This window comes from Erythrolamprus reginae, chromosome Z (assembly GCF_031021105.1).
Source record: "Erythrolamprus reginae isolate rEryReg1 chromosome Z, rEryReg1.hap1, whole genome shotgun sequence".
Classification (NCBI taxonomy): Eukaryota; Metazoa; Chordata; class Lepidosauria; order Squamata; family Dipsadidae; genus Erythrolamprus; species Erythrolamprus reginae.
Genome location: NC_091963.1, coordinates 143,598,296 through 143,615,134, shown reverse-complemented (window position 1 = coordinate 143,615,134; position 16,839 = coordinate 143,598,296). Strand labels below are relative to the sequence as shown.

Genomic DNA, 16,839 nt, shown 5'->3' with positions numbered 1-16,839 from the left:
ACAAACCGGGTTGCTAACTGATCCACAGCAGTGATTCAATTCACAAATTGGGGGTGGGGGGATTGTGAAAAAGTCATGAAACAGAGCAAAGCTCCCTTAACCGATGTCTCTCGCTTACCCACCCAAATTTCTGGCCTCAGTTGCGGTCGTATGTTGAGGTATTCTGGTGGTCCTCAACTTAAAACTTACGACCACATTTGAGACCAGAATTTCTGCGGGCAAGCGAGTTGGTTGTTAAATGAGCTGTTGCCAGTTTTACAACCTCCATTTTTTGGGGAAGGGGGGTCATGGTTGTTAAGCGAACCGTGCGGCCATTAAGTGAGTCCGGCTTCCCCATTGTCTTTGCTTAATGGAAGTCAGCTGAGAAGATCAGCTGACTTCCCGAGGACACCACAGCTGTTTTAAATACACGCCCATTGCAAAGCGCCCCAATTTTGATCATCTGACATGGGGGCGCTAGGTGGTTTTGTAAGTATGAGGACCGGTTGCAAGTGACTTTTTTTTCCAGTGCCATTGTCACTGAACAAGTGTTTGTAAGTCAGGGATTACAAGTAGCGATTAGGTGAGAGATGGAAACGGAAGCAGGCTTATAGGCTTGTTTTTCTCACTTATTTCTGAGAAAATGCCTGAGGTAAATTTCAAGGTATAAGGAAATTCTGCATTTCCTCTAAAAAGCAACAAAGCAAATATAGTTAAGGGGAAATTTTGTGGAGTTTTTCTTAAAATAAAGTTTTATTGTTGTATAAAATACAAAAAAGAAAAGAAAAAATAGGAAATTAAGGGAAGGGAACAGGGAAAAGAGGGGGAAGAGAAAAAGAAAGAAATGGAGGATTGACTTCCTGATCTTAGCACCATAGAAGATAAACACACTCCAAACCAGAGTTTCATTTTTTTTCTTCACAATCACAAATTCCAGAAGTGATGCTCAAATTAAAAACATATTTTCCCCTTTGAATGAAATAATTTAACCATTCCTGCTTTATCTTCCTTGCTGTGGAAATAACATGTACTTTTCTATTTGCATCTAGTAATCTTTGCGATTGCTTATTTATTTATTTATTCATTCCATTCATTCATTCATTCATTCGATTTTTATGCTGCCCTTCTCCTTAGAATCAGGGCGGCTTACAACATGTTAGCAATCTATTGCCCCCACAATCCGGGTCCTCATTTTACCCACCTCGGAAGGATGGAAGGCTGAGTCAACCTTGAGCCGGTGATGAGATTTGAACCGCTGACCTTCAGATCTACAGTCAGCTTCAGTGGCCTGCAGTACAGCACTCTACCTGCTGCGCCACCCCGGCTCATATGTGATTTCCTCGAGGTTTTGGTGGATTTTCCCACCATTTCAGCAGGTCTTGATGATCTTCTCTGGGCTTGGAAGCTAAGCAGGAACAGTTGATAAATATTTGGGGTGGGAGCTTCTCCTTCCCCCTCAAAAAACCAACTCAGGATTGTAGATTGTTCTGGGAAGTGACACCCCAGAAGAAGGACAGTCAAAGAAAAACGCTTTGCCAATGACATTCCCTGAAATCAAGTTTTTATTTCTCACTTGCTTCTGTCTCCCACCAGGGTCGCCTAATCCCAGGTGCCTACAAGTTTGATGCCTTGATCACCACCTTTGAGATGATCTTGTCGGACTGCCCCGAACTGAGGGAGATCGAGTGGCGTTGTGTGATCATCGATGAAGCTCACCGCCTGAAGAACCGCAACTGCAAACTGCTGGACAGCCTCAAGCATATGGACCTGGTAAGACAAAGCCTTTTGTCTTGCTTGCTTTGGAGATCTCCATTGAGAAGCGCCCCCTGCATTGAGACTTCTCATTGTGGAAATAGGAAGTATAGAATAACAGAGTTGGAAGGAATCTTGGAGGTCTTCTTGTCTAACCTCATGGTTAGGCAGGAAACCCTACACCACTTCAGACAAAGGTTTATCCAACATCTTCTTTAAAACTTCCAGTGTTGGAGAATTCACAACTTCTGGAGGCATGTTGTTCCATTGATTAATTGCAACTATCAGGAAATTTATCCTTAGTTCAAAGTTGCTTCTCTCCTTGATTGGTGGGGCTGGGGGGCTGGGAAGAACCCCTGAATTGGTGCTGGGGGGGTGGGAATCTGACTTTAGGAGGCCAACAAGCCATGCACCAGCGCCTCCCATTTTTGCCTCCACAGCCTCCAGAAGCACCCTGACGGCCAAAAACGGGAGGTGTGGAGACCCTAAGAGGCCTTCCACTTCTCATTTTTCGCCTCCATGACCTCCAGAAGCACTCTGCCAGACAAAAACATTGGCCTAACCTTCTAGTTCCAACCCGCAGGGCTCACAAAGCTAAGGCCTGCACTTGGCCGAAGGGTGGAGGCCGGTGGGTGGGTGGGCGTGGTGATGTGGACAGGGCAGCCAACTATTAATCCCGCATTGGCCGGATTAATAGTTCGGCGTGCCATATCTGGCATGTAACCATAGTTTGAGGACCCCTAGTATAGGATCTCCTGCTTGAGCAGGGAGTTGGACTAGAAGACCTCCAAAATCCGTTCCAGCTCTGGTATTCTTCTAGGGCAGGGATTGGAAACTTTAAACACCCAAAGAGCTACAAAGATCCTAACTGAAAGCCCCCTGTTCAATTCTAGAGCCAAACATAAGTCCTCTTCCCCTGCCATAGAGTCTCCTCCTAGCATGGCGCCCTTTTTCCTTTTGTCGAACGGAAGTCCAGCTCCCTCATGATAGAGTGTCCTCCTAGCGTGGCATCCTTTCTCCTCTACCTGCCCTAACCGAAACCCCTGTCAATTGTGGAGCCGACTAGCAACAGAGAGCCGCAGCAGAGGGATGAAAGAGCCACATGTGGCTGGGGAGCCACAAAATTCCTGACCCCTGTTCCAGGGGACTATATAGTTAGGGCATCTTTCAGAAAAACTTCACTGGGAAAAACTATGATCAGTAAACTATAAGATGACACTATCAACACCTTACAAAGAAAATCTTTATAAAATGTTCTTCCGATGGCACTATGCGCCAGTGCGCTTAGCCAAAATAAATGTAAATGTAAGTAACAAATGTTGGAAGTGCAAAAGAGAGGTAGGAACATACCACCACATTTGGTGGCAATGTAAGGAAGCAAAAAAAAATTTGGATCCAAATCCAGACATGGATGGAAGAAATATTGGATTATAAACTTGAGATAAAACCGGAAATGTATTCACTAGGCATAATCAGAGGCAAACATAGTAAAGAAAACTATTACTTAATAAATCATTTACTCACAGCCGCAAGATTAGCTTATGCACAAGTATGGAAACAAGAAAAGACTCCAAACAAAGAAATGGTGATTAAAAAAATATTAGACTGCGCCAAATTTAGCAAATTAACATATGAGATACAAAACCAACAAAATAAGGACTATTATAGAGTGTGGGAGAAAATATACAACTGGGTGGAAATTAAGAAAAAGGTATAGCAAACAGAATTGTAAAAGATAAATTTTGTGTGTGTGTGTGTGTGTGTGTGTGTGTATGTATATGTGTATATATATATATATATATATATATATATATATATATATATATATATATATATATATATATATATAAATCGTAAATGTTTAATGTCGTTTTGTATGGTGTTTAAATGTTTGTATGTTAAATAAAATTTAAAAAAAACAGAAAAACTTCACGTCATGTCTCGTCCATCTTCCTCCCTTTTAGGAACACAAAGTATTGTTGACGGGCACCCCTCTCCAGAACACAGTGGAAGAGCTGTTCAGCCTCCTGCACTTCCTTGAACCCTCCCAATTCCCCTCTGAATCGGAGTTCCTCAAGGATTTTGGGGACCTCAAAACTGAAGAGCAGGTAAAAAAAGAAAAGGGCTGTTGTATATTGGCTCTTTTCCCTCCCACTCTTTCTCATTTCTTGCCCATTTCTGCTGCTGTGAGCTTTCTGTCTGTCTTGTTTTCCCATTATCTGTATTCTCGAAACTTGTGCAGTATGCACAAAAAGCAAGATACAGTGATACCTTGTCTTACAAACTTAATTGGTTCCAGGATGAGGTTCTTAAGGTGAAAAGTTTGTAAGACGAAACAATGTTTCCCATAGGAATCAATGGAAAAGCGATTAATGCGTGCAAGCCCAAAATTCATCCCTTTTGCCAGCTAAAGCGCCCGTTTGTGCGCTGCTGGGATTCCCCTGAGGCTCCCCTCCATAACAAACCCCACCTCTGGATGTCTGTGTTTTTGCGATGCTGCAGGAGAATCCCAGCATCGCAAAAATGGGCACTTCGCTGACAACGGAAGTCCGGAGGTGGGGTTTCCCAGCGAAGGGAGCATCAGTGAAATCGCAGCATTGCAAAAACACCAAAGTCCTCAAAACCCATCTCCGGACCTCTGTGTTTTTGCGATGCTGCGATTTCACTGATGCTCCCTTCGCTGGGAAATCCCACCTCCGGACGTCCGTTGCCAGCGAAGCGCCCATTTTTGTGCTGCTGGGATTCCCCTGCAGCATCACAAAAACACGGAAGTCCAGAGGTGGGGTTTCCCATGGAGAGGAGCGTCAGGGGAATCCCAGCAGCAGAAAAACGGGTGCTTCGCTGGCAACAGAAGTCCGGAGGTGGGGCATCCCAGCAGCGGCGGTGGGTTTGTAAGAAGAGACAAAAAAATCTTAAACCCTGGGTTTGTATCTCGAAAAGTTTGTATGATGAGACGTTTGTAAGACGAGGTATCACTGTATTGGCTCCTGGGAAACTAGTCTCATCTTAACTTGGTCCCATCTCAGGATGGCAAAGTGCTCTAACCACTGCTCTCTCCCACGCTCCAGGTACAGAAACTGCAGGCGATACTGAAGCCCATGATGCTCCGGCGGCTGAAGGAGGATGTCGAGAAGAATTTGGCCCCCAAGCAGGAAACTATCATTGAGGTGGAGCTGACCAACATCCAGAAGAAGTACTACCGGGCCATCCTAGAGAAGAACTTCAACTTCCTCTCCAAGGGGGCGGGGCACAGCAACATGCCCAATCTTCTCAACACCATGATGGAGCTACGGAAGTGCTGCAACCACCCCTACCTCATCAATGGTACGTGAGACGGAGCGAATGGAAAAGCTTTTTGGAGGTGTTGGATAATGGAAGGATTCTAAGCATGAGCTGCCTAGAATGGAGATTTGGGCTCACAATGGAACGGAACAGAATGGAATAGAAATAGGATTAGTATATAGAATATGATCAGGATTGTTAGTATCTGTGTCTTTTCTTTGTTTATTTTCAATCCTGCGACGTTCCCGTATTCTTCAATTATATTTATTAACCTTGAGATTGATACTGTAGGGTCTTCTAAAATAAAGACCACATCATCAGCAAACGCTTGTACTTTAGAGGTCTCTTTTTTAATCTTCAATCCTTTTATTTCCCTATCAACTCTTATTTTTATCAATATGGCAGAGATACAGAGAAAACGTTTAGAAGATCTGTCAAATATGAAAGTTACAAAAAAGGTGAAATATTTAAGTATATGGATGACTTCCAAAGCCATATCTTTAAAAAATGATAATTATTTAAAATTATTAGGCCAGATTAAAAAAGATATGGAAGTCTGGAGTAATTTACAATTATCACTAGTGGGAAGAATTTCTACAATTAAAATGAATATTCTCCCCAAAATTTTATTTCTCTTTCAAGTTATCCCAATTAACCCTGGACCGAATTTTTTTGTAGAATTAAATAGGATAACAAGAATATGATAAGGATTAGGATATCAAATCAAATTGAATATAACATATATCAAATCTAATAGAATTTAAAATTGATTGATTGATTGTAAAATGTATATGCCACCCAACTCCAATTGGATTCTGGGCAGCTTACAATAATAACAACAGTTAAAAAATGTAAAAATACAGCTTAACAACAGTATATTAAAAATACAGTGATACCTCGTCTTACAAACGCCTCGTCATACAAACTTTTCGAGATACAAACCCGGGGTTTAAGATTTTTTTGCCTCTTCTTGCAAACTATTTTCACCTTACAAACCCACTGCCGCTGCTGGGATGCCCCGTCTCCAGACTTCTGTTGCCAGCAAAGCACCCGTTATTGTGCTGCTGGGATTCCCCTGAGGCTCCCCTCCATGGGAAAACCCACCTCCAGACTTCCATGTTTTTGTGATGCTGCAGGGGAATCCCAGCAGCGCAATAACGGGCGGTTTGCTGGCAACGGAAGTCCGGAGGTGGGATTTTCCAGCGAGGGGAGCCTCAGTGAAATCGCAGCATCGCAAAAACAGAGGTCCGGAGGTGGGGTTTCGAGGACTTCGTTGTTTTTGCGATGCTGCGATTTCACTGCTGCTCCCTTCGCTGGGAAACCCCACCTCGACTTCCGTTGCCAGCGAAGCGCTCATTTTTGCGATGCTAGGATTCCCCAGCTGGGATTCCCCTACAGCATCGCAAAAACACAGAAGTCTGGAAGTGGGGTTTCCCATGGAGGGGAGCCTCTGGGGATTCCCAGCAGTGCAAAAAACGGCCGCTTCGGCTGGCAAAAGGGGTGAATTTTGGGCTTGCACGCATTAATCGCTTTTCCATTGATTCCTATGGGAAACATTGCTTCATCCTACCAACTTTTCACCTTAAGAACCTCGTCACGGAACCAATTAAGTTTGTAAGACAAGGTATCACTGTATATTAATATCCCTTAAAAAACCATAATACTTTCAATCATTCATGGCTGAATCAAGATGGTAACCTAATGGCCCCAAGCCTGCTGGAAAAGCCAGGTTTTAATGGGTTTCCAGAAGACGGGGAGGATGGATGAAGTGCAGATCTCCAGAGGCAGTTGGTTCCAGAGCATCAGAGGCACCACAGAGAAGGCCTTTCCCCGCGGTCTCCCCATTTGGCATTGATTGATGGACGGGATCTGGAGAAGGCCAACTCTGTGGGCCCTTATTGGCCGCAGGGAGGTATGAGGTACCTCATATATGTGATAAGGTAGGATGGAATAGGATAGGATAGAATGGAATAGGAAATATATAGAATAGGAAAGAGAATAGGTTAGAATAGGGAAGGATAGGATAGGATGGGGAATAGAAAATGTAAAACAGAATAGAATAGATTTTTAAAAAAATTGGCCAGGTTTGATTGGAGATACAGTGGTACCTCATCTTACCAACGCCTCTTCTAACGAACTTTTCAAGATACGAACCCGGTGTTTAAGATTTTTTTGCCTCTTCTTCCGAACTATTTTCACCTTACGAACCCAAGCAGCTGCTGCTGGGATGAAGGGGTTTTTTTTTTTCCCCTTTTTTGAAGAAAGAAAAGGGAGGGGCTGCTTGGAGTAGGAAAATTTTTGCAGAGAACAACGTGCTTGCAAAGGAACTGAAAGGGTGTCTTTTGAAGAAAGAAAAGGGAGGAGGGAGGGGCAGCTTGGGGGAGGAAATTTTTTGCAGAGAACAACGTGCTTGCAGAGGCACTGAAAGGGTGTCTTTTGAAGAAAGAAAAGGGAGGGGCGCCCCCCTTGCCTTTCTTCCTTCCCACTCACCCTTTAGCCTAGCCTTGCTTCTTCCACCCGCCCCGTTTAACTGCTCCTCCCTGCCCTCTGTTCGCCTCCCTTCTAAAGTTTGGGATTTTCCTGAAGGATTTGCATGCATTATTTGCTTTTACATTGATTCTTATGGGAAACACTGTTTCATCTTACGAACTTTTCACCTTACGAACCTCCTCCTGGAACCAATTAAGTTCGTATGATGAGGTACCACTGTACAAGGAATTTCCAGTGCACAGATCCTCAGTGTACATACAAACAATAAAATCATCAGTCATAAATCAGAGTTAAAGTCATTAATGATAAATTAGAAGCAACAAGTGATAAATCATAAGAAACCAATAGGAGAAAGTAGCAGGAAAGTTGACAAGGATAGTAGCACTACAGCCTGTTACATGGGTAAATGTCTATAGGCCTAAGACAGTGGAGTGGGAATTAGGTGTCCCATTAGATCTAAGAAAGGAAGCTGCTCTTTGCAAAATAAAGGCAATCTTCCATCTTAACATTAGTCATTTAGCAACCATTCTAAGTTTTGACATACCCCAAAAGGTACTTATGACTTGGATTCAAAGTTTAAATTGTCATGTCTGTTCCTTGACTTATGACTTGTCATGACAAATCATGGGAAAATTCAGGCTCCCTGAAGGTTGTAAGTCATGGACCAGCTGAAAATGCAAACATTTGATTATCTTGGAGCTTCTCAGTCTCCTGAGATCTTTTCCTAGGCACAGAAAGTACAGTGATACCTTGTCTTACAAACTTAATTGGTTCTGGGACTAGGTTCTTAAGGTGAAAAGTTTGTAAGATGAAACAATGTTTCCCATAGGAATCAATGGAAAAGCGATTAATGTGTGCAAGCCACACATTCACCCCTCTTGCCAGCCGAAACGCAGGTTTTTGAGCTGCTGGGATTCCCCTGAGGGTCCCCTCCATGGAAAACCACACCTCTGGACTTCCGTGTTTTTGCGATGCTGCAGGAGAATCCCAGCAGGGGAATCCCAACAGTGCAAAAACAAGTGCTTTGCTGGCAATGGAAGTCCGGAGGTGAGGTTTCCCAGCGAAGGGAGCATCAGTGAAATTGCAGCATCGCAAAAACACCAAAGTCCTCGAAACCCCACCTCTGAACCTCTGTGTTTTTGCGATGTTGCGATTTCACTGAGGCTCCCCTCGCTGGGAAAACCCACCTCCAGACTTCCGTTGCCAGTGAAGCACCCGTTTTTGTGCTGCTGGGATTCCCCTGCAGCATCACAGAAACACGGAAGTCCGGAGGTGGGGTTTCCCATGGAGGGGAGCCTCGGGGGAATCCCAGCAGTGCAAAAACGGGTGCTTCACTGGCAACGGAAGTTCAGAGGCGGGACATCCCAGTGTCAATGGTGGGTTTGTAAGGTGAAAATAGTTTGTAAGAAGAGGGGGGGGGGGGAAATCTTAAACCCCGGGTTTGTATCTCGAAAAGTTTGTATGACGAGGCGTTTGTAAGACGAGGTATCACGGTATCTTGTTTAGATTACAGCAGGCAAGGGACCTCAGTTGATCAAAATCACCATTTGCAGCAACTCGGCACGTTCTCATTTCTCAACCTTGGTGTCCTCCCCTCTTCCACACGAAATGTGGATAATCCTTTCATCTGTGTTTCTTTTCTCCCCCAAACTAGGTGCCGAGGAGAAGATTTTGACCGAGTTTCGGGATTCCTGCCACCACCACGTGCCCCATGACTTCCCCCTGCAGGCCATGGTGCGTTCCTCGGGTAAATTGGTGCTCATCGATAAGCTGCTCCCTAAATTGAAAGCCGGAGGGCACAAAGTGCTGATTTTTTCCCAGATGGTCCGCTGTCTCGACATCCTGGAAGACTATCTCATCCAAAAGAGGTGAGAGCTGGTAATGATGACGATAGGACAGAAGAGAACTCAACTGAGATGAATTGAACTGAATTCTTTATTGGCCAAGTGTGATTGGACACACAGGAATTTATCTTTGGTGCATATGCTCTCAGTGTGCATAAAAGAAAAGATACATTTGTCAAGAGGCCTGAGGTACAACATTTAATGATTGTAATAGCCTACAAATAAGCAATCAGGAAACAACATTAATATAAATTGTAAGGATACCAGCAACAAGTGGCAGGTATACTGATGGTATGTCTTGGTATAGCTAGGCTATGAGACCTTTGACATACACTAAGCAGAGAATCTTAACAGAGTGTGGATGTGTGGTAAAGCCAAAGAAAAAGACACAGGCTTAGTTATGCTTAATAAGTATTATTTACATATATACAAAATAGAAACAATCCATAACAAGCCATCCAATATAATAAGCACTAAGCAAATACACTCCCCCCTCAAGGCAAAGCAAAAGCGAATGAGCGTTAAAGCATCATTGAGGGAAGGAGTACTGGCGCCCTCTTATGGCGAACCAGCCCAAAATATTTAAAGTGATAGTACAAGAGACTACAATAGGTAGTTTACAATGGCAAACCCTAAGAACCATGTACCTTGTACTAACATACACAGTCGTAAGTGGGAGGAGATGGGTGATGAGAGCAATGAGAAGACTAATAGTAATAGTAGTGCAGACTTAGTAAATAGTTTGACAGTGTTGAGAGAATTATTTGTTTAGCAGTGATGCTGTTCAGGGAAAAAAACCTGTTCTGTGTCTAATTGTCTTGGTGAGCAGTGCTCTACAGCATCATTTTTGAGGGTAGGAGTTGAAACAATTTATGTCCAGGATGTGAGGGGCCTGTAGATATTTTCATAGCCCTCTCCTTATTTCTAACCTGCTTCTCTCCTTGATTAGTTTCCACCTATTACTTCTTGTCCTACCCTCAGGTACCTTGGAGAACAGCCTGACTTCCTCTTCTTTGGGGAAGCCCCTGAGATATTGGAACATTGTTATCATGTCTCCCCTGGTCCTTCTTTTCATTAAACTAGATATACCCAGTCCCTTCAACCATTCTTCATATGTTTTAGCCTCCAGTCCTCTGATCATCTTTGTTGCTCTTCTCTGCACTTTTTCTAGAGTCCCAAATTCTTTTTGACATCATGATGACCAAAACTTGTTGAAGTATTCCAAGTGTTGCCTTCCCAAGGCCTTATAAAGTGGCATTAACACTTCACGTGATCTTGATTCTATCTCTCTATTGATGCAGCCTAGAACTGTATTGGCTTTTTTGCTACACACTGCTGGGTCATATTTACGTGATTGTCCCCTAAGAAATCCAAGGTCCTTCTCACAGTGACTGCTATTGAATGAGTTACCACATATACATAAGGAGAGGGCGGCATACAAATCCAATAAATAAATAAATAAATATACTGTTCTGTCTGGGTCACTCCAGAAGCTAAGACCAACCCAAAAAGAGAAGCCAGACACACCGGTAAAAGGCAAAGGCAGTTTATAAAATTCAAGAAAAACACAGGTAACAGAAAATGTCCTTACAAACAGGAAAACTCTGTATCTTCAGATGTATCCACGAAGACAAAAGTCCATGCAGCAATACAGGATTCTTGCTGCCAAGACGAGGCTGTAGATAGCAGACCTACACCTCCCACGGGTCTTCCAAACTGCTGGGCCACAAGCCAGGAACAGAGACATCAAGAACAAAGCAGGACACCCTAACTCCAATTGATAACACTCCACATGGCTTCAAGGGCTTGCCTGCCTTTTAAACCCTGCTAAGGAGGACCACACCCAAGCCCAGCTGTTCCTAATTCAGTGCTGATAATACTTCTTTAATTGCTCCTTTCTTTGATCTGAACATCTCTGTCGCATGTCAATGACGGCTTGTGCGTCATCACCTAATGACTCCAAGCTACTGGCTGGCGAGAGCCCCCCCGGGGCTCTCATGCTGTTCTCCTTCGTCCCATTCCTGACTTTCCTCTCCCCCGTCCGACTGTTCAGCCCCCTCCTCTTCGCTGTCCTCCTCCTCCAGGCATGGAGCCAGCAGAGACACAGCTGGTCCCTGAGCAGCCTCAGGCTGAATCACAACACATACTTAGTGCATTCAGGTATAGCTGCCGGTATTTAAACAAGTGAAGTTAAGTGTTGTGCAAGTTCTCATACAATGCATCGTTACCGCATTCATTCAGAATTTCAGGTAGCCATGTTTTTCCTTTAAAAAAAAGAAATAAATAAAATTAGAGGCAGGTGTGCAGGCTACTTCAGTGAAGAAGGATGGGTTCAGATGTTGACACCGGTGTCTCAAGCTGATTTTTTACAGAGTTGTGTATCTTTTCCTGCGCAGGTATCTCTATGAGCGCATCGATGGGCGGGTGCGTGGCAATTTGCGGCAGGCCGCCATCGACCGCTTTAGCAAGCCTGATTCGGATCGCTTTGTGTTCCTTCTCTGCACCCGGGCGGGGGGCCTGGGGATCAACCTCACAGCTGCCGATACCTGCATAATTTTTGATTCGGACTGGAATCCTCAAAACGACTTGCAGGTATGTACTTTGGGAGGAGGCGGGGGGGGCTCTCTGGGACAGGTGGCAAATCGGACGCCAGTAGCCAGAAACGTGATAATTGATACATTGGTTCTGGAAAGAGTGAAGGACTGACCCCAAGTGCCTCTGACCCTTCTGAGCTTCATTTTTGCTCGCGGAGGGTTGCAGGAGGCCACTGCAGCCGAAACGGAGCTTGGGGGCCCATTTTCGCTGGCAGAGTGCTCGGGCCCCCGACATGAGTGACGGCAAACTGGCCGTGCCCCCCCTCGCCCACTCCAAGGTCAAATTCAACCCTCTGTGAAATCAAGTTTGACACCCTTGACTTAGACTTATATTGTATACTGCTGTGAATACCAATTTTCATGTCTGTTCTTAGTTTATTATTATTATTATTATTTATTAGATTTGTATGCTGCCCCTCTCCGAAGACTTGGGGCGGCTAACAACAATATAAAAAGACAATGTAAACAAATCTAATATTAAAACAATTTTAAAAACCCCAATTTAAAGAACCACTCATACATACAAACATACCATGTATAAATTCTATAAGCCTAGGGGGAAGGGAAATTTCAATTCCCCCATGCCTGACGACAGAGGTGGGTTTTAAGGAGCTTGTGAAAGGCAACTCTGATATCTGGGGGGAGCTGGTTCCAGAGGGCCGGGGCCGCCACAGAGAAGGCTCTTCTCCTGGGTCCCGCCAAACGACATTGCTTGAAGGATACTTTGCAGGCTTCATTTTGCTTCCCTGTTTTCTTCCCACTCCCAGGCGCAAGCTCGCTGCCACCGCATCGGTCAGAGCAAGGCAGTGAAAGTTTATCGCCTCATCACTCGGAATTCCTATGAGCGGGAGATGTTTGACAAAGCCAGCCTCAAGCTGGGGCTGGACAAGGCTGTCCTGCAGTCCATGAGTGGACGAGAAGGGAGCATCACTGGGGTAAGTAAGTGCTTGCAATGGTGGGCGAGAACAAGAATCTACGGAGAGTATAAAAAATATTACCTTGGTGGAGGAGAATACAGTGATACCTCGTCTTACAAACGCCTCGTCTTACAAACTTTTCGAGATACAAACCCGGGGTTTAAGATTTTTTTGCCTCTTCTTACAAACTATTTTCACCTTACAAACCCACCATTGCCGCTGGGATGCCCCGCCTCTGGACTTCCATTGCCAGTGAAGCACCCGTTTTTGCGCTGCTGGGATTCCCCTGAGGCTCCCCTCCATGGGAAACCCCACCTCCGGACTTCCCAGCATGGGAATCCCAGCAGCGCAAAAACGGGCGCTTCATTGGTAACAGAAGTCTGGAGGTGGGGGTTTCCCAGCGAGGGGAGCCTCAGTGAAATCGCAGCATCACAAAAACACAGAGGTCTGGAGGTGGGGTTTTGAGGACTTGAGGTGTTTTTACGATGCTGCGATTTCACTAATGCTCCTTTTGCTGGGAAACCCCACCTCCGGACTTCCATTGCCAGCGAAGCGCTCGTTTCTGCGATGCTGAGATTCCCCTTCTGGGATTCCCCTGCAGCATCGCAAAAACACAGAAGTCTGGAGGTGGGGTTTCCCATGGAGGGGACCCTCAGGGGAATCCCAGCAACGCAAAAACGGGCGCTTCGGCTGGCAAAAGGGGTGAATTTTGGGCTTGCACGCATTAATCGCTTTTCCATTGATTCCTATGGGAAACATTGTTTCGTCTTACAAACTTTTCACCTTAAGAACCTCGTCCCGGAACCAATTAAGTTTGTAACACAAGGTATCACTGGTATAAGCCAGATCCCTGCCAAGAACGGTGGAAGCCCAAAACAAATCTGATATGGTAGGAGTTTGTGTCCAGGATGTGTGGGGTCAGTAAATATTTTCAGAGCCCTCTGTTTGACTGGTGCATTATCCAGGTCCTCAATGGAAGGCAGGTTGGCAGTAATTGTTTTTTTTCTGCAGTTCTGATTCTCCTCTGAAGTCTATGTCTGTCTTGCTGGGTTGCAGAACCAAACCAGACAGTTATAGAGGTGCAGATGACATAGTCCATAATTCCTCTGTAGAACTGTATCAAACAACTCCTTGGGCAGTTTGAGTTTCCTAAGTTAGCACAACTGAGGATCATGTTTGGGATATAAACATGCCCATCATATGACAATCTTTTTTAAAAAAATAATTATAATTTGCCACTGTTGCAATAATTATGATTGATTGATTATTTATTAGGGGGGGGGGGAAGACTCAAAGGGCAGAATCGATGGACAACTAGGTCTGCCAGGCATGGAAGGCATCTTTTGCAGTGGCCTGCCACATATACCACTGTGGGAAATTTGGAGGGGGGATTGTATGGAGCATGGGTGATATGTAGTCATAATAACACTCTTTTCTTGGAGGGTCAAAGCCACTCTGCCCTGCACCTAGAGGAGTGTACCTGGGAGTCATCTCCAGTTGGGACGGTGCATTGATCGGACCCTGTGTTGGACATGTGGGGGCTGGGGGCAGGCGCTGGAACTTTCTGTTGGGTGGGGAAAGCTCGGAAGCTTTCAGATTTGGTTTTCCAAGAGGGGTCAATATGACATCTCTAAAAAAATGAAACTTTAAGAAAGCCTTGGAGTCTTCTTTCATTACTTGAAAACATGACATTGACTTGAATCTTCTTTAAAAAACTGAACCAGTTATTATTATTATTATTATTATTATTATTATTATTATTTTATTATTATTATACCAAGACCATTATATATATATATATATATACATACATACATACATGCATACATACATATATATATACACACACACACACACATACATACATACATACATACATACATACATACATACATACATTTATGACGGTCTTGGTATATTCGGGTTTCTTCCCGTGTAGGATTTTGAAATTTCTGGCGACGTTTCGACGAGGTCTCACTCGTCATCTTCAGGCTGGTGTTTCTGTCTTTGTTCTAAGGCGAACACTGCGAGACCTGAGCTGCCTTCCTTCTATAAATACTGGTGGCTGGGTGTGGTCTGATGGCTCAGCAATTGCCTGTTGTGTAGAAACTGCCTGGTGAGTCAGTGGGGTAACATCTGGGGTCGTTGATGTAGCTGAGATATGCTGATTAGTTAATGGTTGTAGATTAGGTGTGATATCCTGAGTAGTTGGAACTTGCAGGCTACTTGATTGTTTTACAATGTGTGTTCTGAGTCTGGTTTCTATGGCTGGGATACGTTTGAGGGCTGGTTTCCAGATGTCTGGTAAGCAGGAGGTATCATCCCGCTTGTTCATACTTTTGGGGATGTGTTTCTATCTCGATGGCTTCCGTGATTATTCTTTTGCTGTAGTGTTCTGTTTTGGAAAATTATATGACGGTCTTGGTATATTCGGGTTTCTTCCCGTGTAGGATTTGGAAATAATATATATGTATATTAATTATATTTGTATGCTGCCCCTCTCAAACTCTCTTGTTGTCCAGGGTCCTGAGCCTTGACGTCGTGACATGGTCTTTTTTTTTTTCCTCCCCATCTGCTTTCTACATTTTTTATGTATTGCTTCAACAGTCTTTAGATTGCACAGCTGGCCTTTCCTGTGTTGCTCCTGTCTCACTCAACCAAAAGAGAAGAGGGGGGTAAATGAACTTTTATTTCTTCCTTCCCCGCCCCACAGATTCAGCAGTTTTCAAAGAAAGAGATTGAGGATTTGCTACGCAAAGGGGCCTATGCTGCCATTATGGAAGAGGATGATGAAGGGTCCAAGTTCTGCGAGGAAGACATTGACCAGATCCTTCTTCGGCGCACCACCACCATCACCATCGAGAGTGAAGGGAAAGGATCCACCTTTGCCAAGGTATCCTTATTCCTTAATTCCATTTAAAAATAATCAGATTCGAAAGATTAGGCGCAAGGCCAACTGCATTCGGTGGAAGTGGATGGATAAATGTGGGTGGAGAATGAAGCAGGGGATCAAAAAAAAAAGCAAGGTTCTTCATGCCATAAAGTCCTCTTTATGCTGCCTAAAATATGGTCTTTATTCTGATCAGTAAGAGTATACAGAAGATTGGGCATTAATAAGAGTTTAAGGAGATTTTCCAAAGTGTTTCTGAACCTCAGCAACTTCAAGATGTGTGGATTTCAATTCTGGGGAATTCTGGGAGTAGACTGTTGTGGCTGGCCAGCAGAGCTGGCAGCAGACTCTTGACAGTGAAGAAGTTGGGGAGGAACATAGGCCAGTCCTCGAGTCTGGAAAAAGCTCTGATGAGCGCTCTGCATCGGAGGCAGAGATGGGGCCAGGGCTGTCGGAAAGTTATCAGCTACCATCAGAGTTAGAGAGGAGCAGGGCTGAAGAACAGCTGGAGTCTGTCCCCGACATTCGTAGCGCAGAGCTGTCAGGAAAAGGGAGCAATTAAGGATCAGAGATCAGAGGGAATAAAGTACAAGGGGACACTCAATGGCCTCTCCCATAGGGAATAAATAGGAGCAAAAGGGGAGTGGTGTTTGCAGGAGACAATTAATAATAACAATAATAATACATTTATTGTCATTGTCAAAAACAACGAATTGTCATTGGCAACGAAAGTCGTGTGACACCCAGAGACCAGTCCCACCATGCATAAAATCAGAATAGGTAAATTTAAAAAGTAGAATAAATGTCCCACCCACTACAAATTAGTTCATTTATCATGTGAAGATTGGTTTATCTGAGAAACTCCTTGCAAGAGATTTCCTTGTTCTGCATTGCTATCAAGAAACTAGCGCCCTGACAACTCTCCAAAGACTGATAAGGTCTTTGGTTGCAATTTACCCTTGAAAGTGTTTTTAATAGGAAAGTGAACACAAGAACAAGGGGACACAATCTGAAGTTAGTTGGGGGAAATATCAAAAGCAACATGAGAAAATATTATTTCACTGAAAGAGTAGTAGATCCTTGGAACAAAC

General features: G+C 44.2%; 1 protein-coding gene across 9 annotated transcripts in view; it reads left to right on the top strand.

Annotated features, from left to right (window-relative positions):
- The window catches only part of CHD8 (chromodomain helicase DNA binding protein 8), a 137,562-nt gene that overhangs the window by 80,788 nt on the left and 39,935 nt on the right, over positions 1-16,839 (top strand). For all 9 annotated transcript variants that reach the window (XM_070728819.1, XM_070728816.1, XM_070728815.1 and 6 more), the window contains 7 exons: positions 1,573-1,749; positions 3,696-3,839; positions 4,800-5,055; positions 9,158-9,371; positions 11,744-11,939; positions 12,709-12,876; positions 15,572-15,751. In XM_070728819.1, the coding sequence (XP_070584920.1) occupies positions 1,573-1,749; positions 3,696-3,839; positions 4,800-5,055; positions 9,158-9,371; positions 11,744-11,939; positions 12,709-12,876; positions 15,572-15,751 (1,335 nt within the window). The remainder of the gene's footprint in view (positions 1-1,572; positions 1,750-3,695; positions 3,840-4,799; positions 5,056-9,157; positions 9,372-11,743; positions 11,940-12,708; positions 12,877-15,571; positions 15,752-16,839) is intronic.